Source organism: Cyanistes caeruleus, chromosome Z (genome assembly GCF_971803275.1).
Source record: "Cyanistes caeruleus chromosome Z, bCyaCae1.hap1.1, whole genome shotgun sequence".
NCBI lineage: Eukaryota > Metazoa > Chordata > Aves > Passeriformes > Paridae > Cyanistes > Cyanistes caeruleus.
The window spans coordinates 3,421,782-3,447,236 of record NC_141732.1 but is presented as its reverse complement, the minus strand read 5'-3'; the positions used below and the strand labels follow the sequence as shown (position 1 = coordinate 3,447,236).

Genomic DNA, 25,455 nt, shown 5'->3' with positions numbered 1-25,455 from the left:
CAAGCAGCCTCAAACCCTGGAATTTCCTCAGGATATCCTCTCAGACGTACCCACAACTAATCCTCAGACACCAGAATCTATACCTTAGGATTTAAATTTCATATTTTTCAGATCCTATACTGCTTTACTGTACAACTCTGAAACTCCATAGCCTGTCATCTACTGTTCTCCCATTTTATTCAGGCAAAACAATTCCTCTCTAGGCCTTGGAATCAAGGACACCTTACTGTCTCAGGCCCTGAGAGATGTAATCAACAGTGAATTGGGGGGCCAAACTTGGAGTAAATGACTTCATTACCTGAAGCTTAAATTGGAGGATTAACCCCTGACATGCAAATGGACCGAACTTTTAACTGTGTGAAAAACTTGTGACCTTCGTCCACCTTGGGTGTAGCCCCTTGGAGGTTTCTGACTGCTCAAGGTGCACCCATTGAAGGCCTTCAATATTTATTTCTCTTTATTTATCTAAATATCTATTTATTCTCTTCATCCTGTCTAGCCTCTGTTTTAAGCAGCCACTCCAAGGCATCAGCACCATCAACTATTTCAGGCAAATGCCTTCATCCCATCTCTCAAGCACTCAACAAGCAGCCTCAAACCCTGGAATACCCTCTCGGATACATCCGCAGTGAAACCTCAGGCACAAGAATGAACGCTCACCTTTGTAGAACGGCCTGCCAGTGAGAACATCCCCTCTGTTGGAGAATCCGGGTCCCCTGGGGCACAGGGCCCGGTGTTCCTCGGTGCCGGGCGTGGGGCAGCGCTCGCAGCCGGAGCCCCAGGCGGCCCCCACGGCGCAGCAGCAGGAATCCATCCGGAGCCTGCCGGGCACGGGCTGCGCACATTCCTCCTCCTCCCACCGCAGGTAGCACTGCTCCGTGCGAATATCTGCGTTCCACAACAACAAACAGGCATTTATCCCTCTTCTCAGCTCTTTCTCAGGCTCAGCGTGCTGAGGCCTGAGCAGCAGGCCTCAGCCAGAGCTGACTTACAAGATGAATCCTGGGCACTGTGTGGTTAACACCACCAGTATTATTTATATAAAAATAGATGACAAAGATGCTTATGCTAGCTCTGTATAACCTTGCATAGTTATCTACAAGAAATGTATCATTTTAAGAAACTTTCCTAAGTGCCATAGATGGCTCAGGATTTTACCTTGTATATTTTTCATATATTTATATTTTATATAGTCCTGCAATTGTTTAGTGTATAATTCTAAACTCTAAACTCTACGTACAGTGTTAGCTACTGTCTTCACATTTTGGTCAGACAGAGCAATTACTCTCCAGGGCTGGGAATCAAGGACACCTCAGTGCCTCAGGCCCCAGAAATGCAAACAAAAGGGAGTTGGGGGCAGCAAACTGGGGATGAATGATTTTATTACCCAACACTGGAACTGGGAGATCAACCCCCAATGTGCAAATGGACCAGACTTACCAAAGTCTGAAAAGCCATGGCCCACTGTCCATTTTGGGTGTAGCCCCTGGGGGGATTTGTCTGCCCTAGATGTACCTGAAGGCCCTTGAATAAATATAACCACTTTTTATTCCCTTAATTTTGTCTGGCCAATGTGGTTTTAGGGAGCCTTGGGAAAGGCATCAGTTTCTTCATGAATAGAGGTCTGTTTGTAGGGTATTTTAGGGGAAACCTTCCAAGCTGAGGTCTGGGGCCTGGGCCAAGCCCTGATCCCTGCTGGTCAGGACGTGCACCATCAAATCCAAGAGTTTCTGTGCTAAAAATCTCAAGTCACCTCAGCTTGGTGATCTGGGCCTATAAAAGCTGGACCCACTTTTGGGGCAAATTTCGAGACCTCAGCTACAGGTAGATACAAAGCGTAAGGATTTTCCCAATTGCTGGGAAGGGTTCTCCAGATCCTCACTGTGGATGAGGCTCCCCAGCCACTGAGGATCTGGATGATGATAAAGTATTTAACCATATGGTGATGGAGCATTCTCAATCACTGTCCTTTTTCTCATACAGTAACAATTAGGTGCACTACCTTTGCTTGTTGCTGAAGACAAGTGTGTATTTTTACTGAATGTATTATTTTACTTTTGTGTTGACTTTATATTCTTAGTAAAGTAACACCATTCTTTCCATTGATGTCTGTGTTTTTGAAATCGCCCCCATCAGTTGGGAGAACACAAGCACACATCAATGCTCAGCTCCTCCTCAAGACTCTGCATTTCTGCACAACGTTCAGCCATTTAAAGCTGCTAATGTTGCACTATAGTTAAATTTATAAATCTTTCTTGTGCCATGTAAAAGTACAAGAATTTCTTCTGTTGTCTCCCAGTATCAAGATATACCCTTACTCTCCCTCACATGACTCTGGTTTTAAGGATTTTGTATGTGTTTGGCAGGACAGACACATGTGTTTCTTTACTGCACCAAGTATTCTCACTTATAAAATGACTCATTTGATAGGACAGAAACACGTATTTCTTTATTGTACTAGGTACTCTGACTTATGAAATTATCGTTTTGTGGCTCTCATGGCTAAAAAAGGAATAAAATTAAACAGTAGGGGAAAAAATTACAATTTTTTCACTATATTTATGTTACTGAATTAATTTAATACTGCAGTGAATACAGCTTAAAAATAAAAAGAGCTGACTGTTTTTAAGCTTACTGTAACAGCAGTTAGCAGGAGAATACAATAGGATTTCCAGAAAAGGCAATCATGATTATTATACTCAAGGGTCTATCCTGTTAGCAGCAAAGCAGGTCAACCAGAAGACAAATCGACCAAGTGTGCAGGCAAAATCTTGTACTTGTGTACCCAAATATCACAAGAACCAGACACTGGTCTGTGCACTGAAAAAAAAAAGACTAATTTGCATCAGCATATTTGTGCTCAGCGTCCATCAGACACTGCTGCTCCTGTAAAGGAGTCAGAGCAGAGACAGCACTTTAGCACAGCCTACTGACGGCACTGAGAGCAAAACAAGCCCCAAGACAAACTCATTCCTCGAAGGAATTAACAGCTCTTCTCTGAACTGGCACAGATATTTGATATCTAAGTAGGCACATTATCAGGGATAAATCAGAAATAAACCACGCTTTCGTTCAAGCCCCTTGAAGAACGATTTTGGACAGCTGTGGGACACAGCTGTGAGAGTGGGGTGCGCTCTTACCTAAACACACTCGCCCTGTGCCGTCCAGGGTCAGCCCCTCGGGGCACTCGCAGTGAAAGGAGCCTCTGCTGTTGACGCACCGCCCATTGGGACAAACCCCCGGGAAAACCTCACACTCATTTACATCTGTCGGGGACACAAGGAGTTGGGTTACCTGCTGACTCCCACGGGACAGCAACAGCTTTATGGAGAATTTTAAGTGACAGGAAAGAAACAACACAATAAATCCACTTCTACCACATTTTCAAAGGGGGAGAAAAAAATGACATCTTGAGTAAGAAGCAAAAACTTTACCTTCACAGGTAACACCCTTCACTCTGGCAAATCCTCTTGAGCAAGCTGTGTCTGGAATCAAGCCAGAAGGATATATTGTTACTGCTTTAGAGTGACAGGAATGCAGGAGCACAAAATTTAAAAATACAGGTATCTTCAGAATTCACTTATCATTTTACTGTGTAAGGGGGGAGTGCTTGAGCCTCAATTAAGAAAAGTATTGACTGATCCATGCTGTTTAAGTGAATAATTGAAATTACATCTTAGACCATTACTTTCTCATGTGCTTTCCCTAGTGAAATGATCAGCATCTAATCAGATCAGTCTCTGCACTCACATGTAGCTAAAAGGTAAAATTCCTTCAAGAGGCCAGAAGATTTAAACTGTAGTGAAGTCAATTATCAGCTTTTTTTCTTCACCAAAGTTTAATAATGGATCTGAGCAATGGGATTACTTTAGGAGATGTATGTAAAACGTAGCAGCATATAATGATTTGAGAACTTGCTATAATTTAACTAGTTACAGAATAAGAAATTCACGACCCAAACACACCCAACCTGAGCTAATTACCTGTCCAGAATAATTAGGTTTGAACAGTTTTACCAGTCTAACCTGACAGTGCTGCTCCCTGAAGTCCAAAGGAGTATCTTTGCTCTACTGCACAGTTAAGAGCTCTGCTGGATGCTGCCTGCACTCTGCTTGTGAGGGGGGGATACATGAGCCCACAGTTACTGTTCCAATTAAAAATGAGAGGCTAAAACATCTTGACACCCCTTCAGCTGCCAGTGGCAGTTTTCAAACCTTAAGGGGATCAGTATTTTTGCCATAACTAGAGTACAGTTAGCACTGCTGCTTCCAGCTTCCATAACTAGCCCTGCAATCCATCAGCAGTACTATTTCTGCAATCAATAATGGTACACAGGCTACGTGTTTGAAAAGAGCTGGGAAAAAAAAGTGTTAACAGCCCACAACGTAAAAAGTCCAGAATTTTATCAGATATTTCACTTTACTGTTTTAGCCCTTTACCTCCCTATCCCAGTCAATACACAGTCCTTGTAGAGACGAAACATATTGTAGCCATTATGAGGTTTACTCACATGTTATTTCATGGAATGCTTCAAAGTTATTGGAATTATATTTAATGCTGGAGATTGCAAGTCTAAAATAGGTAACTTCTAAACAAGACAACTTCTTTCCGTATTTTTTAGGAGGGGGTTGTTTTAGTGGTTTTTCATTTGGTTCGGTTGGTCAGGGTTTTCTTATTATTTTGTTTTTTGGGGGGGTGGCTTTTGGTTGGGTTCTTCTTAATACAGAGAGATGATAACAATCTACTAGTGATACTTACTCCCTTCTCCCAAAAGGTGGAGGATTTTGGAGCTTACCCAATTCACACCGTTCACATGGGCTGCCCCAAGCTGCTCCTAAGGTAGCACAGCACTCAGACTTCAGAGTGGCACCATTAATGTTGACTTCACAGTGGCTGTCTCTGATATTAAGCCAACAAGTCCCCTTCAGGCTGTCTGCAGCAGAACAGAAAGCAAAAATCAAGCAAAGAACTATCACAGCCGGAAGAGCTGGCATGCCACGTCCACGACACCAACAGGCAGAGCACCACGGGAACACAGGCTCTTTTTAAAAAGAAAAAAACTTCCATAAGAGTAATTTTGTACACATTTTAGTTTAGAACTGGTGTAAAGGGATAGCACTATCACTGAAAAGATGAACACAAAGAAAGTGACCAACAAAGAACCTCCCTGAGGCATTTTAGAGTCCAGGTCCCACAGCTGGCAGAGTTCTTCCAGACACTGCAGAGAATTTATTAATTTAATTCAGCTAGGGGCTGATCTATCTAAAATATACAAAAGCAGAGATCCCAGCCTCACTCCCTTTCCTAGATGACTGCCTGAACCCTTTCTGAAATACAGGTGTTCTTGTCTCTCTTGAAGGGAAGCCTTCAAAATCTTAAGGAAGTTTAAAAAAAAACAAAACGTGGTGGGTAGGAGTGTTCTATATTATTTTAGGGGTCTCGTTCTGCTGCTGCACTTTGAAAAGTCAGTCAGATCTCAAATCAAGTTTTACCTTCAAATTACAAGTTTTACCTTCAACACCTTTACACTTCCCTACCTTTACAGGGTTACTCTCAAATGGTACATTTCTTGAGACAGGCAACAACCTTGGTGATCAGACAGCAAAAGCAGCCTGTAAGGTCAGACTCAAACTGGGAGATCAGCCTGGGCAGGGTTTAAATGTAGGTGCATACTCAGAGTTCAAAGCCAAGCAAGTCATCCAGACAAATTTAGTTTGATGAATAATGAAGGGAGAACAGGATTTGGGTTTAAGATTTACATGCATTGTATGTGCAAAAAGCCAGATATATTACCAATACCTCATGCTCAGGAGCAATGTGCTCAAGACAGAATAATTCCAGCTTATTTTCTTCCAAACAGCTTCAACTTCTCTACCAAGTTGTTATGTTAAAAAAATGATGCACAGAAAGGACAACCTTTCTTTGGTTAAAGCAACAGGAAAAAATCTCGCCCAATAATGTGAGTGAAATCAGCCCAAGAAACTGGGCAGAGTATTTCATTAACAGTTAAGTGCATAACAGTTGTATTATTTAGGTTAATATTGCTAGCAAACATGTGGGACAGAGCTCCACGTCTGAACAAGTGCATAAATATAGAGCTCAACAGTATTTCCTTTTACTAGCCAACTTTATAGGAGTTAAAAATCAAAACCAGTATCTCAAAAACTATTTAAATTCTATGAATTAGCAGGTGCTTCTGCTCACACCAGCTGCATCCACACTACCCTGCCAAAGTCAGCTAGCCTTATCTTTTTCAGGCTATTCCTTTTACTTTGCATTGTCTCTTTTGTCCAGACAAAAATCGTTGGTGAAAGAGTTATTATCCAACATCAAAGCATTCCTTCTGTTGCTCTTATCTCTTTGATTCTGACTTGAAGAAGAATATATGCATACTACAGGCAGATGGCATCCTACTTACTGTGCACTGTATGAACTCCACAAACCTTGACTAAAATAAAATGTGTCAAAGTGTGTAAAAGTAAAACCATGTATTTCAAAAAGCATAACCGGCATATCCCTAAGGCATAGCAATTCCCAAAATAGCAATGAAACACTTGTATATTTCAAATATGCTTCAAAAACTATTCCCCTTTTTCTTCCCCTCCACGAGCGTGGTCTTAATATTGCAAAAGTTGCCCATGAACAAGCAAAGTATGTCAATATCATTGCTGAAAGTTTTTATTGTAACTGCTGAACTTGCAACACTCATTTGCCGAAGGTTTCAGCTTAAATCTGAATGCAAATGCTGTGAATTGCATTCTGACTGTTATCTGAGCAAGGCATTTTTCTCTCTGCCCAGAAAAGCTCACAGAAAGAGCCAAATGGCTCACATCTATGCTGAATAATGTGGTACTGATTCTGGTTCTAACATGAGAGCAAATTGGAAAGCAAAAAAAAAAACAACCCAAAACTTGTCAGAATCAGACATTACCTTACTTTGATCATTCCTGTGTAGAACACAGAAAATCCTAAACTTCAATATTATTTTAGCCCTTCATTTAAGCTTAGGAATAAAGTTATCTGTTGTTACAACAATGCTTTACAATAGCAATCTGATTTTAAAAAAATAGGACAAACATTTTCAATATAAAAGTGTTTCTCTACAGGGGTAGTCAAGGAAAATCAACTTGAGATTTAAAATGGCAGACATTTGCTAAGAACATTTTAGTTTTTCCACACAGCAAGCCATCTGTAATCTCCAGCTCCTCAGTCACTTTTTAATAACCCAGCCTGCCCTCCTCTCATTGCTTCCAATGCCAATGAAATTTTGACCAAGGTGGAAAAATTGGGCTCTAGCAATAAAAATCTGTATGTCTTGCTTAGCTCTACTTCTGACCCTTCTGTCTTAACATATGCACACTTGTAGTGGAAAAACATGGTTCTTGAGACAACTTTTGTCAACATGAAAAGCTAATGATTATGCTCACAGTATGTAGCTGGATCCTGTTCTTCAGTTTTTATCTGACCTCTCAGCTGATTTTGTTGTTTATATTTTATGGTATTTATCACTGCTATTAAGGCCAAATGGGACCTTATGCTATAAACAATCCAACAAAAACTATTTGCAAAGTAAATCCAGAGCACTGTTATAATTAGGCTCTTGGTGAACTTGTGGCCCCTTTGGATGTAAGAACACCAGATTAAAAATGAGGTACAAAAAGCACAGGTTAGCGTGGTTAAATCAAGAAATTAGCACAACATGAAAATAACAAAAACAATAATAAACTTTACCAGCCAGTGGTGCTACAAGGAAATAGAACAGAAGGCTTAGGCACAAATGTAACATTAATTTAAAAAACATATTAAGGCATGGAAAAATTCCATAATTAAATAGAAACTCTAGTCTTTGCCTTCATTTTTCCACCTTAAGAAAATCCTGACAAGAAAATTCAAATGAAAAATTCCAAAGAAAAATGCCAAACAAATCCACCTGAAAACAAAAGTAACATTTAAGATTAGCATCACCCACTTAATAATGACACACACTTATTAATGACACCGCAATACAGCTGGAGCACCACACATAACCTACAATAATTTCAATTACACTACACAAAAAATATGAAATAATGGCAGCTTATGAACACCTGTGAAGTACAGATAACTGAAACCCTTCTGAATTTTCTTAGGAAGGCAAGAAAAAAAACCACATTGATGAATGACTTTCAAAGACAATGCCAGTGATGCCCTGCAGGCAACTGCTGCTGCTTACTCTTAAGATCCAGTAAGATCTCTGCAGCGCTCTGCTTTTTTCCCAAAAGAATCCTCAAATGATGCCAACATTTTTACATATATGTAGAATATGCGTGTGTATTTATTTATTTATAAAAAAGGAAAATAAAGGGAGGAAATACCCACCAATACATATCAGTCCTGTAGGGTCCAACTTGCTGCCAGATGAACATTCACAGTGGAACGACCCAAGGTTGTTCCTGCAGGCACCATTGACACATGGGCTGCTTTCACATTCATTTATATCTGTAAGCCAGAAACAAAAGGCATTACCAGAACTACAGAGTGCTTCTGGGAAGAATTACACAGTAAATTTATACTAAATGCTGTTGTGGACTGTGAGGGGCTAGGACTGCCTGAAACATTTTGCACTCCATTCCTCCCAGCAAGGCATTCAAAAAGATACAGGGACAGACAGGTAGCCTGTATTTTGAAGTGCACTTATTTTGGAAGTGTCAATTAAATGGCCCTTTTCTACAAGGACAGTTAATTTCCAACACCATGGGCCATAAAGTTCTCCAGCATCAGTTACAACTGTCCCATGAGAAAATAAAACTCTTTTCACAGAATGCAAATGCATTCCCAGCCAAACCATGCAGAGCACAAACAAAGCCCTCATTGTTTCTGCCATTTATGGCTCCATGAGAAGAATTAAGAAAACCCTGTCAGAAGCACAATATCACAATGCTGGCTGCAATTCTCTAGTTATGGAAACATTGAAGAAATAGCAGTTGTAATTGGAATACTGTAAATGGTACTTCTCTTTAGCCACAAAATCCTGTTTATTACCCCTGTGAGGTTTTTAAGCCTGCTTACATGCAAGAATAGGACCCCTGCAGACAGCATTATTTGCTGATTTTTTCTTTCAAGTGGAATCAGTTTTAAGATTAAAGCAATACAAACAAATTCTCTCCATGAAGAACTGTTGATGCATATCCACTATTTCTTTCTGAACCCAATTAATTTAATTTTTTTATATGCATCCTGAATCAAGCTAAACATTCTAATCCAACCAGCTCCCTCTGGCAGGCCAGAAATACAAATGTTTAGTGCTCGCTTATGTTTGCTAGCAGTGCTTGAGGAATAGCTATAAATTAAACCAGCTTAATTTAAATTAATTATAACCTAATGCAGTATCTAGCTAAGCACTAGAGTTATTAAAAGCACCAAGAGATCATTTTCAAGACAAATTGAAATGTCCCCTGTATTTTTTTAAAAAAATTTCTAATTTGCTACTTTGATATGATGCATCAAGCCTTCATTTCACTAGAGATGTGCATCAGAGGAAGCAGTAGGTATTTAAGCATATATAATTTAATATATATGCATGTATTATTTAAAAAAAAAAAAAAAAGCAAGAGAGAGAGATAAAAATGCCCAGAATCAGTAAACCTTGGAAACTGTGATGTCTCTCTTCATGCCAAAAGCAAGCACTTAATTTAAAAGCCAGCTTTCACAGATCTTTACTTAATGGACTTATCTACAAAGAGCAAACAGGATTTGTCTTAGACTGTCAGCAACTTTCTGAACAACGACAGAGCTTTATGTTTCTGAAGCCCTTTCTTAAACTGTGGATTGCCTGTTTTATAGATTAATCATACACAGATACAGGGATGTATATAAGATATCTTTATCTTTTGATGAAGAGGTTTTATCAGGTCAGGACAATGTGCCTCATTGTTAGTTCTGACAGAATAAGCTCCAAGTCCCTCTGCATTCCAAGCTGGCAATCTGGGTATCTGCTCTGCACCAAAGCCTTCTCCTCCCTGTGAATATATTTCATACTCTATTAACCTCAGTTTTTACCCAGGGAATGCTCCCTGCCTCTGCTGCTTCCCACTCCCTCCCCAGCCAGCAACACCTGGCAGTGGGGAGTGATCTCTGCTGCTTGTGCAGAGAAACCAAGTGGTTCTTAAAATCCTAAATCACACTGACACAAAAACGTAATCTTAAGTATGTACTTTATGTCAAATAATCCTCTGAATAGAAATGCTCTGGGGGAACCACACACTTTTGCTTCCTCTCCATCTGCCATCTCTCTTTCAGAAGTTTGTCTAGCTTTAAAAAAATGTGAGAAAAAATTGGAAAGACAGGACAAACAAAACTGAAGAGATGGATTCTCTGTCCACACAATCACAAGCGCTCCTCCCTTCTTTTACCAAGTTGCAACTTCAGAGAAATTTTCATGAGGCATCGGCATCATCTGTGAAGGTACTTAAAGCTGAAAATGAGTGATTTTCAGGTAAAGTGTCACACTATTTTAACAGCTGGCAGCTGACCTCACACAGGTTTGCACAGACATAACCAATGTGCAAGACAAAGTAAAAAGCAGACAGGTGCCACTATCCAAAACAACACTTCAAGAAGATGCATGAAACTTAAACTGCTTCACATTTATGGGGCTTCTATGAGGTTATCATACCTATCTTTAATTTTCCCTGACATTAAACTAGGTAGGATTACAATCAATTTTCTGCTAAGAAAAGACATATTTTGTTTCAAATTTTCAGAATTTAAACCATAACCTGACAAAAAATAATTGAGGGCCACACCTGGAAGCCAATGTCCCTGAAACTACAACCAAAGAAGGGAAAAAGTAGAGACAGAGGGGCCAAAGTTCAACACCTTTTGAAAAGTAGAGGCAGCTCTCTTGGCTTCATGGACCATGCTCCAGACCCTTCTGTATTTGATATCCTTTAGCACAATGCTAAGAAGGAAAAGAAAAGAAACAAAAACCCAAACCCAATTTGGATAGTAATAGGCTCATAATAATGAATTGACTACACTGGAAAATCACCATCCAGGAAAAGAAAAAAAAAAATTAAAAGATGATATCAAGTGCATTTCAGCATTAGTGCACTGCTGAATCAAGTAAAAAAGTATCCTATGTACAAGGTAAACACACTCCAAAAACTGTTTCCCTACACCTTCTCATAATAATACTAAATGGTAATTTTTAAAAGAGTAGTCAAGAAACCAAATGGATTTTAACACTATTTTGTGTGGTAAAATAAAACACACTGTGTATGAAGATATTTGTTGAGGTGTGTTTTAATTTTCTTTTTTCCTCTTAACTGAAGTGAGTGTACATTGTAAACGTCAGAGAAACAAAAATTGAAACAGTCCGCTGTACATTCCTGGAAATGAACTTCAAAGCACATCTGGTTTACATTTAACTAGTTATGTCACTGGAAACACAAACTAAACCATGGAGCTTGTCATAAAAATCTCAACTTTCACGGACTCAGGAGCCTCAAACAAGTCTCCTACTCCTCATTACAAACTGATAAAAAATTTTAATTGAACTACAAACAAAACCAAGGAAGGGTTTTGTTGTTTCTTCAGAGTTGCTGATGACACTCATATTAAAAATTTCTTGGTGACTAATATGCATCAGGGCATTTTCAGTGCTCAATACAGAGCTCCTGACTAGAGCAGGTTTTTACAACCAGTGAATTTGTAACTCGAAAACGAATTACAAGAAACAGGGCAGAAAGATAATAGTTTCTTTCGCTGCTGCCAAACTAGCATTACTACTGCCTACCCAACTGAATAAAAACACAACTCATTTAATAGGTTTTACAGACACTTTTACACAAAGCAGCTCTGACCAACTTTTTTTTTACCTCACTGGCTAAATTTAGACATCAATCTCACTAAAAGATTCAAAATGTATTAATAATGATAGTTTCTTACCATTAATAATAATTTCTTGCAATTAAGAAATAAATCCAAGTTCACTGTTTGAAAATTTAGATAGATTTTAGATTTTATTTCAACAAGATTGGCTGCATTCTGGCTTCTCATCCACCCAGTGCTTTATGCCCTGATGTTCTTGCTAGTGATCACCTCCCCTTACCGTACACCACATCAGTTTTTCTGTCTAGGAGATTCCTCAAGAAACATGTACACTAAGGGCACACAGTAACATTGTTTTTTACAGACAGAAATCTTCCAGTGCACAGACACTGATCACCGAGACAGACACTGGAGAATAAATTCCTGAGCACTGCGGGCAGATAGGCACTGAGACAACTTGGCACAGAAAACTCTGTAAATCTATGAGGGCTGGCACAAAAAAAGCCCCACTCTGATCAAGTGGTAACAATTTGTAACATGCAGAAAGAGCAAGAACTAACTCTTAAAGGTGACGTCTGAAACCCACATGTATTAAAATACAAAGGAATATAATTTCTTTTTGATTTGAAGGGGTGAAGATGTTTTGTACAGAACTTGTGAATGATTTTATACTGCTAGAATTTAAAACATTTCCATTTTCCTTTCCATGTGTTTGCTTAGCTGTATGGCAGTAACTTCTACCTGATCAATAATGATAAGGAGCTCAGGATAGTAATATCTTCCACCACTTCAGAAAAATCTGGATGCTGACACTGGTTTACATAACAAGTGTTTTGCAACAAAGAACTACAGCTTCTTCATCACTTAAAGAAATGCCAAACCACTTAACTATAAAAACTTTCTAATGATTACAAATACTGAGATTTACAGACTGTGGAACCAAACAAAATAACGGAGAAGACCTGTAAAATTCTACTATGCCGAATACTAATTAAGAGTTGGCACATAAGCTAATGCTTCCAATTTTACTTTTCTTTGGAACAGTTTTTCATGTATTTTATTTCTCATTAGTTTCTGCTATATGACTTTTTTCTGCTTTAACATCTGTGTTAAAGAGTAATATAAGAAAGCAATTTTGATTATACTGTAAAAATAAAGGACAATTTTAGTATTACTAGGCAGTAATACCCAGGTCCTGGAATGCACCACAGATAACAGGATTTGATACAGAATTAACTATTACCACAGACTGAAGGGAGGAAAGAAAAAGGGAACTCTGTGATCAAGAATGATGCATTTCTCTAAACGACAGACACGGTATTCCTGCTATTGTGATCAAAGGCATGTATTCCCCTCTATTTTAGTTTAAAAATAGCTATGCTAAGGAAAACATTATCATATAAAATTAAATTATTACCTTGAAAGAAATTCAACAGCAATACCCAACATACTGAAAAGCAGAGAAAATAAAAGAGAAATGTGGAGATTAAGGTATCATCACAGCTCTTTTCCTCTGTTATCTGCCATGACTCTGTGCTGTTTTTCTTGGACATGACACATTAAATGACAAACCTGACGTGATGTGCAGGTTCCTCACCTTCACAGGTGTCTGTCTCCGAGCTGAACAGGTAACCCTTGGGGCAGGAGCAGCTGTAGCTGCCCGGGGTGTTCCGGCAGAGCCCGTTGTCACACAGCAGCCCGTTCACAGAGCACTCATCGACGTCTGCAGGGACAGGAGACAGACCACGACCAAAACTGACACTTCTTACTTTCAAAGCTCTAATTCTCTTTCAGGTTTTCACTGCAAGAATTTCTGTCCTGCCTTTAAAGTTGGTTTTTTTTCCCACTAGCCAAATCAAAAATTAGTCCATGGTTAGTCTTTAAGGAATAATTATGTTTTCTTGCAATGACACTGACCATCTGAGTTTGGTCAATAACCTTGGTCACATAACAGTGATCTTTGTCATTGGTACAACTTACACCATATAAATTCATGAAGATTTATTTGCTTTGAAAACAGTATTTTAACTATTTAACTATTTTTTTTTTTAAGCACACAAACAGTAGTGTGTTAATTACAGTTCCAACTCTGTTTTATAGGCTAAAATTGTTTTAATTATCCATGAAGTGGATTAAAATCTGTCATGTAAAGTTCATGTACGGCAGCCATCTCAAGAGAACACATGTATCTCCCCTCCAGAGGAACACTGCATTTAAAAAAACCCCATGATTAAGACCAGGATATCAAGCACACTAACTAGGAAAATCCCATATATTAATACAATTCCCTGAACTCATCTTAAACTAACTAAAAATAGTTCTAATAAAAAGTAATGTGTCTTCCTCATTGCCCTACTATTTATTCTATGAAAGAAGAAAAAAATGTAATTTTAAGCCTTTTCCTTTAATGCCTATCACATGTCAAAACAACCTATGCTTACAGAAGAATTCGGATACAGTAAGTCAGGATAAACGTGACATTTTATGCCGCTTCAGGTTGTTTCCTCTTTATTGACTGCTTGATTTTCCAAGCCTAACACTGCAACTGAAATCTTAAATAGATTCTTAGAGTTTTTAAGTTCAAAAATATAGAAGAAAAGTGAGAATGCAATATAACTACAATCTGGAGAATTTTGGTTTCCCCAACTACTTTAGCTTTCCAAGCTGTGCTTGTTCCTGAAGGATTCAGACAACAAAGCCTAAATTTCCCCAGATGATGAATCCCAGATTTAAATCTGGCAGCCATGAATTAAAAAAAGAAAGCTCTTCTTTACTAACCTGTCCTTAATCTAAATTAATTTTATTTTAACCAAGGAAAAGGGGAATAAATTTGTAAACTGACACTTTCAAGAGCAATTCTGAGCTTGTGGTCATACAATCCCTTAGCCCAAACTGTGCACTGTGATGAATGCATTATTTCATTAGAATCTCATACAATATCTTCAGATTTGGACTATAATCTGTTGTGACATGCTCTGTAAAAACACCAAACAATGTAGTTCATACTTTAAATCCACTCAGACCTGACAAAAATACTGTATGCATTCTAACAAATAACCATTTTATTTCCTGGTATCTCATAATTAATTAAAACCTTTCAACCTCTTATCTGAGTGCTCATACTTAAATTCTTTTACAGAAAAATTCTACCCAAGGATAAACACATCCTCACAGTCAGTCAGGTTTATCTTTATTTAAGTAAATACATAGATTATACTAGCACTTACCTAATCCCAAGAGTAACTAGATAAATAAAACCCCTTCCCAAAATATCCACTTGGAGAACGAATTTCACATGAAGCATTTTAAAAGTAAAAACACCAATACTTTTCTGCAGCAGCTTTTCCTGCCAAAAGGTCATATTTAGGGCTTTAGGAAGTAACTAGATGTAAAGTTCCTTTATTCAAGCAGATGAAAGGAGACACTTTCTTTACTTTGTGTTTGGTTTGCATCACCAGGAAGGAATGTTTGATATGAAAACTACATCAGAGCTATACAGACCAGGTTTTCTCCAGCAAAACTGGTGGAGTTGTGTTGAGCACAGACAGCAGTGACAGGTAAGTAAACCTTTAAGTGCAGAGAGCAGTAATTCACAAAAATAAATACAGTACTTAAGGACAATACTTTGGACATCCTAATGGTTTCAGAGAGAATTCCATTAGCTTTTATTTTAAACAAACTTCACCTTTCTGCTTAAAATTACAAGGCTATAAGCAAAATCATTATACAACGCACTTGTGGTATAATATACTTTTTTTGGATGTAAGAATTCCCAAAAGAAAACACAAAAAAACACTGGATTTCCTGTATGGCCATGAATAATAAAACCAATTAGATGGAGAGTGAAACCTGCAATGCTACCTCCTGCTTAGACTTCCCAAACAGCAACACTCACCCACCAAATGACAGGAAAATACACAGTAAGAATAACAATTATGCAGTGATTGAGAAAAGCATTATTCCAGGTTTTCTGCATTTTGATTGTAGCTTGAAGCTGAAATTCTGTCAGGTCACATCAGCATCAACACAATGATAAATACTTCAGCCACAACCAAAAAAAAAAAGCAAGAAACAACTCACCCACACAGCTGGTTCCAGCAGAATCAGGCTCATAGCCACTGTTGCAGTTACAGCGATAGCTGCCACGCAGGTTTTCACAAATCCCATTGGAGCAAATCTCAGGATCCAAAGCACACTCATTAATATCTGTATTTGCACAACAACAGAAGATAATCAGACCCAGACTATGACAAACCTGTTCCCATGAGAGGCGTGGGCAACACCTGACCCAGTGGATGCTCTAAGTCAGAGCCAAGGCACAGCACAGGGGCAGCCCCAAGGCTGGAAGAGGAGATAATTCTCTTTTGTTTGACACCAGAAGGCCAAACCTGGAACACTGTGTCCAGTTTAGGGCCACTTTACAAGGGCCCACTCCTCAAGCCTCCTAATGCCCCTAAAGAAGCCTGTCACACTCCTGGACTCCTTGCCAAACTCAGCCCTAGAGTGCCCTAGCTTTTCCAATCCCATGCCTACACATCTGGGCATTCCTCTGCTCCTCACAGCATTCTTCCCTGGTTCCACTGACTGTGAATTTCCTTCTTACACTTCAGTTTGATCCTTACTCAGCCAGGCTGGCCTTTGCCTTTCTTGCCTGATTTCTTAACACAGAAACAGAATAGAACAGAACAGAACACTCTTGTGATCTCAGGAGAACATCCTCAAAGCTCTGTTCTGCTCCTTTAAACCTGAGGGCAGTTTCCCAGGGAATCCCATTCACCGATGCCTCAAGCAACTGCAAGTTGATGCTGATGAAATTCAGTGTGCTGTCTGTACTCTCCACCTGGCCCACGGCCCTCAGCTCAGCCTGACTTCCAACAGGGCATGACCAACACAGTCCAGGCTGCCATCAGTCTGGACATCACTAATTAGTTCTTCTGTGTTGGTAATCAACAGGTCCAGAAATGCCTCTGCTCTGTTTAAACTATCACCTGGATTAAGAAATTTTCCCCTCAGAATGCTCCAAGTGTCTCCTGGACTACACACAACTCATGTCAGCATGGCTAAATTCCCTCAGCAGCATCAGTGCCTGAGTTGTAAGAAGTGGCTGAAGGGACTGGATTCCTTCAGCTGCAAAGAGGGAATATCAGAGGGACCTCCAACAGCACTTCCCTGATTTTAACAGATGGTTACAGACAAGATGGAGCCAGTTTCCTCTTTGAGGTGCACAATGACATGGCAAGAGACAACACTTGCAAGATACAACAGTGGAAATTTAAATTAAGCACCAGGAAAACAATTCTTCACCATGAGTGTCACTAAGCACTGGAGGAAACTGCCCAAAGAGGCTATGGGAACTCCATCTTTGGAGATTATCCAAATTCCACCAGGCAAGGCCTTGAGAAATGGTTCAAATTTGATGATACCCCTGCTCTGACTAGAAGGCTAGATTGGATGACCTCCAGATATCCTTTCCAGCCTAAACTGACAGGGAACTACGTGTTTGTAAGAAAAAGCTTGATGCAAATTACCTAGCCCGTGCACCCAGAGCCTGTGGTTTAGTGATCTAGGTAAGAAGTTATAAATTATGAGGTGACGCAAGAATTTTCCTAATACAAAAGTAATGCACAGGTCAAAACTAAAACATACTCAATCCTGTAAGAACTTGTTGGAAATTTAAAATTTTCCTCAGACACAGAGAAAAGGATGATGGATGAGTTATATTCCCTGAATTTACAGTCCCATATAAAATTTCTGCTGTAGTTGGAAAGGTCCAAAATATTCATATGAACTATAAGAAGAGGAACAGACTAATTTTAATACTTCTTGCCCCTGAGGAAAAGAGGGTTTTTCAGCATTTTCCTTCATATGGTAAGTACATTACCTTAAATAGTTCCTTTCCCAAGCCCCGGAAAGAAAGGCTGCTGGACTGGCTGTGACTTCATGAAAAGCTTGTTTTGTACTTGTAGGACTCAACTTTTTGTAAAGAACATTTCCTCTTTAATTACATTGCAGTTTAGATACTGGTTTACATTTAATCATATATGCATTTGGAAAAAAAACATGCTATCCCTGGATAAAACACAATGCTACGAGACAGCTGAAAAACTTTTAAAGAAAATCCAGTTTGGCATACAACTTGTATTTTCTTTAGACCAAAATACATCCTGTAGCTTACTAAACATGTTTGAATCATGGGGACAAGACACATAAGGAGTGTACAAGCAGTGACAGGAGCAGCAGCATGAAAATTGGCTGCAATGCTGCTGTACAAGACGTACAGAGAACCCTGTGTTTGCTCCAGAAACCTGAACAAAGGAGGATTTTAGCTGAGACATGAACCCATGATCCCTGTCATGCATTTGGTAGATAGCACAGTTGTTTCAATGTATGAATGAGAAATTCTATTTTCTATGTGTCCAAAAGGACACAAATCTCTCTACCAGGCTGCATGCAAATTCTTATGGTAGGATGTTGCTTGCACAACAAGTTCCAACATTACTGAATGCTGACATTCTTTCTCTGAGACTTAGAGACTCTTCAATGGACCTTGTTTAATTCACTGAAAAGTCAACTGAGAGAATTTATAAATTCTATAGGTTTCAAATTACTCATACAAGCTTACAACATGGTAAGCAATGAAGAAAAAAATATGCAGATACTTACAGTACTGAACAAAACCAGAATTTCTTTCATTTAAGTGGTATTTTAAAAGTTATTTAGGCTATTACTAAAGGTAATGATGGGAGTTCTTATTCTTTTCCTGCTGCATAGAATAGGAGCTTTGATGCAGACAAGGATAATTATTAACACACCAGAAAAATACCTAGCAGTAAATTTTATGGTCCTATATTCTCCTATTCCTTTTTCAATCCATTTTACTTATCTGGCAGCTGCAGCATGCTTTGCCCTGACTTCAGACCTGGCTCAGCCACTATTTTTTAAAAATCCCTGGGTACTAGAAAAAGGATCTGAAGCTTTACAGTTCCCAGTACTAAATGTAATTGGTCACTTTCAGGACTTTTTTTCATAAGGATGTGGTTTTTTTCAGTTAAGATCCCTTCCAATTTTTAACTCTACACAGAAACAATCTGTCTATGGAAATGATCCATGAGTGAACACTGGATCTGAAGTGAAAAACTGCTCTGCTACTATCCCAGCTGACTGAAAATCAACTGCAAATGCAAGTGACTCCTGTCAAATCAGAGAGAACTGTTTTATGCCTAATCTGAAAAAATCTCTAATCTCAAAAAAAAAAAAAAAAAATCAAAGGTCAGAACTCTGAAACAGGTTATTTTTTTTTTCTTCATAGGGTCAGGCAAAATCCACTCTTCTAGAGAATCAGTTCCAGCCTTTTTGCAAAACAACACTCAAATACTGTACTTTGAGAAATAAAATACTAAAATCAACATATTAATCTTGTGGTTAAAAACTGCAGTCTAGTATGTTATTTAAAATATAATTCTGAGAATTTTTTAAAAATTTTTAACCATTGTCCTGGAGTTACTTTATGGTGTGGAATTGTTAAATTGTTAATTGCTTGTTAAATAAACAGTTTTTTCCACTTTTCTCAAAAGAAATTTACCTCCCAAACTGGTTGGGGGAGAGGCCAGTTTAAATTTGCCATGTAGAAAAACCCACTTTAGAGATTTCCTCCCAAAATTTGCCCGAAACGATGGCAGTCATATATATTAAAGAAAATATGCAACATACCTCTTCCATCAACAGTAATACCTATTCCACTGCTACACAGGCCATGGAACTCAGCTGCTTGGTTGAGGTGGAGATGTTGGGGGAAAAAAAAAAAAAAGAGTTATTTCCAGTATTTCACCTTCTTTCATCCTAAACTAAATCCACATGATTTTGCTCCCAAAGAAATTTTTCTACAATGTAACTAAGGGAATGCCAATGTTCACATGAAACAACCATTAACAGATAATTTAAGCTAAAGCTGTCAGGTAACACTCCATCCTGAACTTTCAGTTTCAGAGATATATATATGATTTTGATTTTGTGTATAAATATATATATATATATATATATACACAAAATCAAAATTAGATGACGAGAGGTAAACACTCAGGTGATTTCTTTATAATTTTGACATGACTATCCTCTCAAGTTACTGTTGTTATTCAGTTAATCAGCCACTTTTACTTGTTTTTTTCTGAATAGTTTTCTACTGCTTCAGAAAATAATACTTAATGGAAATTCTGTACAAGGTTCATCACTGCAGCTCTATAGTCACGAGATTTTTTTTTCTAAAATCAATCCCCAGGTTTACTCAAAGAATAAATTCTCATAAAATGAAATATAGATTTCTAGAAAGAACATGGGCTGTTCTTTTAAACTGGACTGATAGGACCAGGAAGTTTAAAGATTCATGGGAGAATTCTGCTTATTCTCTTGCAAGAATTATTACTTATGGCAAACACTTAATTCAGGAACCCAAATTCACCCTGTTCACTTTTCTTTAGGGCATAAAATAGATCAACAATGTGATCTCAACAAGATTATTTTTGTTTAAAGTCTGTATGTTCACTGTACACAAAATTTTACCTGAGTTTTTAGCAGGGCAGGGATGACATGGCTCTCCAAAACCATAGTCAGGGTTGGCACAGCAGCATTCAGACTTTGTCACAGCACCAGGGAAGGGACGGACACACAGCCCTTTTCTGATGCCTCCATAGCACGTGCTGCGCACATGAGTATCTAAAGAAAAACAGAAAGAAGTAGTTATTTCCTTAGGCTGAGAGTGAAATGTATGCATATTATCCCAAAAGCTGAAACCCCTTATTTTTGGTCAACAAAAAAGGTCACACTGGCTACATCTGCACTGCCTTAATAACCCTGATGGCACCAAGGCAAATTTTCAGCATGGTTACCTCCTGGGGCTTTCTCCAGAGCACTTTCAAACCACCTAAACCAGGATTTTGTGAGTAAATTCAAAGGCATTCCAAAGGACTCAAAAAAGGCAACCCACACCCCGAAGCAGCTCTGTAAATCCATCAACAAATATCCCAGTAAGGAACACAGAATGGCCTGGATCAGCATGTGGTGGCTGATTCTTCCCTTTGAGAAGGTACCACAGACATCTCTGACTTCCTAAATGGTTCCTCAGGTAGGATAACACACCAGCAGCCCAGGGCTGTAATATGGGAGAATACCTGCTTCTGAAAGGAGGAGCATGGCCTCAAAATCATCAACAGAAATGCAATTTTAGCAGATTGTTCAGACCAGCATTTATGTGACATGATCATCTTAATAGGTTTATACATAAACAGGCACCAGTGCTGGATTAGCACACCACAATCTGGCTGGGAACAACAATCCAGCAAATCTTACACACAACTAGGCAGTTGCTACTGCTCAGACTGTAAGAAACTTCAGAGGGTCTGTGATTAAAAACCCCCCCTGAAAGTTAAAGTGCCATCCTAGGGAAGAGGGCTGGAAATGATAGCCTGGATAAACCACCACTTATCACACAAACACACAGAAACCTGAAAGGTTCTTCAATCCCAAAAATCACACCAAAAAAAGACAACAGAAAAATTATACAGGACACCCATACACCTGTAAGACTCACCATGTACATGCTGCCAATCTTACAGTTGATTTAATCACCTAAATCAATTTGACAGCCTTAACCAGTAAGATGCAGGAAGAAGCATCTCCCAAGAGAGACCCTCCATTCCTACCTTTACAGGAATAATAATCTCCTATACTTATCCAAGAACAATGAATAATGCATAAAAAGCAGTCTCAGAGACATTCTCATTGCTCTTATGCACTTGTTAGGGTTTTGTAATACTTTTCTGGTTTTGGTCTTTCTAAGGTTCCATGCTTTTTCCCATGTTTGCTTATAGGATAGTATTAGAGGTCTTTTAACAATCATGTGTTTGGACAGTCCTTCTAAAAATGTGTAGCTGAGAACTGCAGGATACAGACAGAGTAAACAGCCTTTACTTTTGACTCCTATAATTCTACAGACACTGCTGGAGCTGCAGAAATACTCTTTGTTTCAGGTATTTTTATGGGCCATAACAAAACACAGCTTTAATTTATGCTCCTTGTCAGCCCCCAGTTAAACCACTGTGGCCTGGACATGAGCCTGAGTGGAGTCAGAAACTGAGGGAATCCAGACAGACAGTTGCTTGAAGTATGACCCCAAAACAACAAAGAAAAGTTGCATGAGAAGTTTTACAGTGAATGTTGAATATCCAGAGCCAATTCAAATAAGAACTGGCAATTCCTTATGTGTTCTGTCGGCTCTTTGAGTGTTGTAAGCTGGCTCCTGTAAAACAGTACTGCCTGCACATAAATGTTTTCTCTTGCGTTTGGTATCCCATGGAACAGATAGTTCTGGAGCACAGCTAAATATGTCCTTGATTTTAGAGGATTTTCCTTGCCAAGAATCTAGGTGAAGCCAGTACAACTTGCTTGCACTTGACATCAGGAAAAGATTATGATGCTTGAAAAGAGTAGAGGAACTTTCACACAAGAAATGTCTCTTCATTTACTCTGCAAAATACTTGGTGGCATCACATCCTTTCCCTGCACCACAAACAAGTCCAGCTGCCACTCTGACAAGTTCTGCCATGAGCAAAGGGACTTCAATCACTGCCCTGTCACAGAAGAGGAAGATTCCCCCTAGTTATGTGTCTATGAGGGAATGGAGAAGCAAATCAAGGGAGGGAAATGGCACCAAGGGAAACTCCAGAGGGACAGAAGACTGGAAAGTGTGAAAGAAATACTCTGGAGGAAGGTTTTCAAAGATGTGGAGTGTGAGAAGTAGCTGAAGGCACCTACAGATGTAGTGAGGAAGTTCTCTGCACAAGAGAGCAAGCGTATCTGCGTACATCAGTGCTTTTAGAAGTGACACAGAGAACCTGGGGACAAATGCATGACTAGTTACAGGAAAACAGTCTGATCTGCAGAGTCAGTGATTCACTAGGGCTGTGAAGAATGAACAAGCAAGCTGGTTCTCCCACTAGCAAAACAGCAATTGTGTGACAGGAAGAAAGTCTCCCTTGGGCTGTGCCACGAGCAAGAATGAGAAGGAGAGGCACGTTGTGGATGGTTCAGTCGCTGCAGGCACCTGACAAAGCTCAGGTTCTCCATTTCACAAGAGTTCTGAGTCTGCACATGATGAACTTGTGCTGCTCCCCATGTTTAGTCTGATTAGCCTCTGGCTACTCATTTCAGAGCACCAAGAATTTATTTTTTGCCCTGGGTCAGAGATTAGCATTGCTGCTCCTGCACCTGTGTACCTGTTTATGGGACTCTCCACTCCTTCCCAAGGCATAGCACTTCTTAAATTTGGCAGTGTAGCACTTCAATACCTACAAAAATGATCATCACCACATTTGTGGTCAGTATCAGGTGGACCAGTGCTTGACTCACACTCAGGAAAAGTCACTGCACCCATCCAGGAACCTCAGAAGGAGAAATCAGGCTGAGGACAAACACTTTTCCATCTGGCTCTACAAAACTGCCACAGTAAAATAAAGCTTAGTTTCTGTGTCCTGGATGACTCTGGGTCTGGGCAGAGGTAATTAGGAGTGTCTCAGCAGAGAACAAACAACACTGTGTGAAGTTGGAGCCACAGGTCAGCACAAGTTCTGAGGTGATACACGCTCACACACAGAGCCAGCTGAGGTGTCCAAGCATGGAGCTGCAGCTGGAAGTACAGCCAAACCTAAAAAGCCTGAAAATATTCAAATACTGGAAGTTTGGCTCCTATTTATCTAGCTGTTCCATGACTCTGTAACTGTTCCTGTTCCAAGCATTTGTTCCCCTTTGCTGTACCTTTTTCAAGCTTGTGTATCATTCTGTGACTTACTCAGCCATACTTAAAAATACTAAGTAAAACAGCATTATTTTACTATCTGTGTTCCCACCAGGACCAAGGTCATTATTCAGAAGTAAAACAGAGCTCAGAGAAAACAGGGGGACAGCTGGACTGTGGGCTCTCAGATTTTATACTCCTTGCTAGTTACCTAGAGGACTTGTGGGAATGCTCTTAACAAGATGTCCAATTTAAGTTATTAACTTTCAAGCTACCAATGATCTTCTAGCAGCCAGAATGACTGAAAAGCATTATTTAGGTCATGCAATATATGGAATAGAACAGCCAGACACAGAATTCCTGTAGTTAACACAGCATATGGATTATATATAAACACACATACACAGTTCTGAACAGTGGATTGGCTTGGAAAGTCTATTCTCAAGTAATAAGTGAGGATATTTTGTTATGCAGCATTTGAAATTTCCTATGTTACTTTATGGCTGGAATAATTACATCATCTTTCTTAAATTAATTTTCCAACTAGATCATGATTCTGCTTTATGATTTTCTGTCCTACAAAGGGTACTTCCTGTTGAAAATGTAAGCATTTATGGTAAATCTTAAAGCTGTGCAACACGTAACCTAAATAAATGGTGTTCACAGATGATGGCCAACCTGTCAAGTCTTTTGCTGCTAGTACTGTGGCAACATTAGGTAATTGAAAGCACAGAAAATTGAGTACTGTATTGATTCTTTGCAGCTGTAACACTGACACGGGTAAAGATGAGGCCAACTTGGAACACAAAAAAGGTACTGAACAGCCTGTACTCAAATCTGATTTTGTTGGTGTGCCACTGAGCAGTGAAAATCCAGTATTTAAAGCAGTACACCAGGCCTTTTCTCATTGTTTAACTTCTCACTGCTTTTCTCCAAACTTTATATAAACCAGAAGAAAACAACTCGGCCACCACACAGGAGGGAACACAACTTGCTTTTGTTGGTTCAATCTTTAGTACAGTTCTGCTTAATAGAACATTTAATTTATTTAAAACAATGAAATTTGGGTTCCAACTGAGAGACTGAGCATGTGTTTTAGCTTTTTTTGAGCCCATGTTTTTAAGACAGTCTCAGTTTTTATCATGCATTTTTAAAGCTGAAGTGGTAACAGAAGGGGCTAGCTTATGCTGGCACTTGGTAGAAAGAATTTTCCTAGATTCTGTTTTGAAGAATTTCGAACTTTTGCAACACCTGAAATGTTAATTGAAATGAGCTGGTAAGAGCAACACAAGGATTTGGTATGTCCCATCCCTTTGGTGTGAGAACCTCCAAGCACTGTGATGCAGTCTGTTTTGCCTTTAGCTGGAGATACACTGATAAAACAAAGGCAGATGCAATATCCATCAGTCCATCAACAAAAACAGTCATAGCACTAATTAGTAAATATGATTATTGTTGAGTCTCTGGTCACTAATATGCCTGATGACAGACACATGCAGGAGCTGGGGAAGGAGAAATTTAGGGGATATAGAATTGATGTTCTGATACACAGAGGGGAAAGATGGTACCTCCTGTGGATTAAATTAAAGAACTCTGCAGTACTGCACAGCACACAGACTATCACAACTCTCAGAAATCCCTATTAAATATTTATTCCTCTCCTGCCTCCTCATCCGTAATCAGCAGAGAACAAGGGATTGAATACTTCTTGCCCTCCACACTCCTTTTAATTCATGAATTTAATTCTTGAATTTATCAGCTTGAAAATGATCCATTTTTTGTCCCACAAGCTCCCTGAAGATACGACAGAGCTCCTAGCAGAGCTTAGTGAATTATCTCTTAAATGCAAACCAGTAACA

At 39.1% G+C, this 25,455-nt stretch overlaps 1 protein-coding gene and 1 long non-coding RNA gene across 4 annotated transcripts in view; one reads left to right on the top strand and one right to left on the bottom strand.

Annotated features, from left to right (window-relative positions):
* The window catches only part of FBN2 (fibrillin 2), a 119,204-nt gene that overhangs the window by 46,679 nt on the left and 47,070 nt on the right, over window positions 1–25,455 (bottom strand). For both annotated transcript variants that reach the window (XM_086866620.1, XM_086866619.1), the window contains exons 17-25: window positions 20,368–20,520; window positions 19,522–19,575; window positions 15,892–16,017; window positions 13,409–13,534; window positions 8,359–8,478; window positions 4,796–4,933; window positions 3,435–3,485; window positions 3,141–3,266; window positions 661–888 (exon numbers count right to left, since the gene is read on the bottom strand). In XM_086866620.1, coding sequence (XP_086722746.1) covers window positions 661–888; window positions 3,141–3,266; window positions 3,435–3,485; window positions 4,796–4,933; window positions 8,359–8,478; window positions 13,409–13,534; window positions 15,892–16,017; window positions 19,522–19,575; window positions 20,368–20,520 — 1,122 coding nt within the window. The remainder of the gene's footprint in view (window positions 1–660; window positions 889–3,140; window positions 3,267–3,434; window positions 3,486–4,795; window positions 4,934–8,358; window positions 8,479–13,408; window positions 13,535–15,891; window positions 16,018–19,521; window positions 19,576–20,367; window positions 20,521–25,455) is intronic.
* LOC111941868 (uncharacterized) lies at window positions 782–24,264 on the top strand. 2 transcript variants are annotated; one of them, XR_015280000.1, is made up of 5 exons: window positions 782–865; window positions 3,443–3,563; window positions 15,270–15,368; window positions 16,765–17,679; window positions 21,886–24,264. It is a non-coding gene; the product is annotated as an uncharacterized LOC111941868 (long non-coding RNA). The 2 variants fall into 2 exon arrangements; XR_015280001.1 differs by lacking the exon at window positions 16,765–17,679.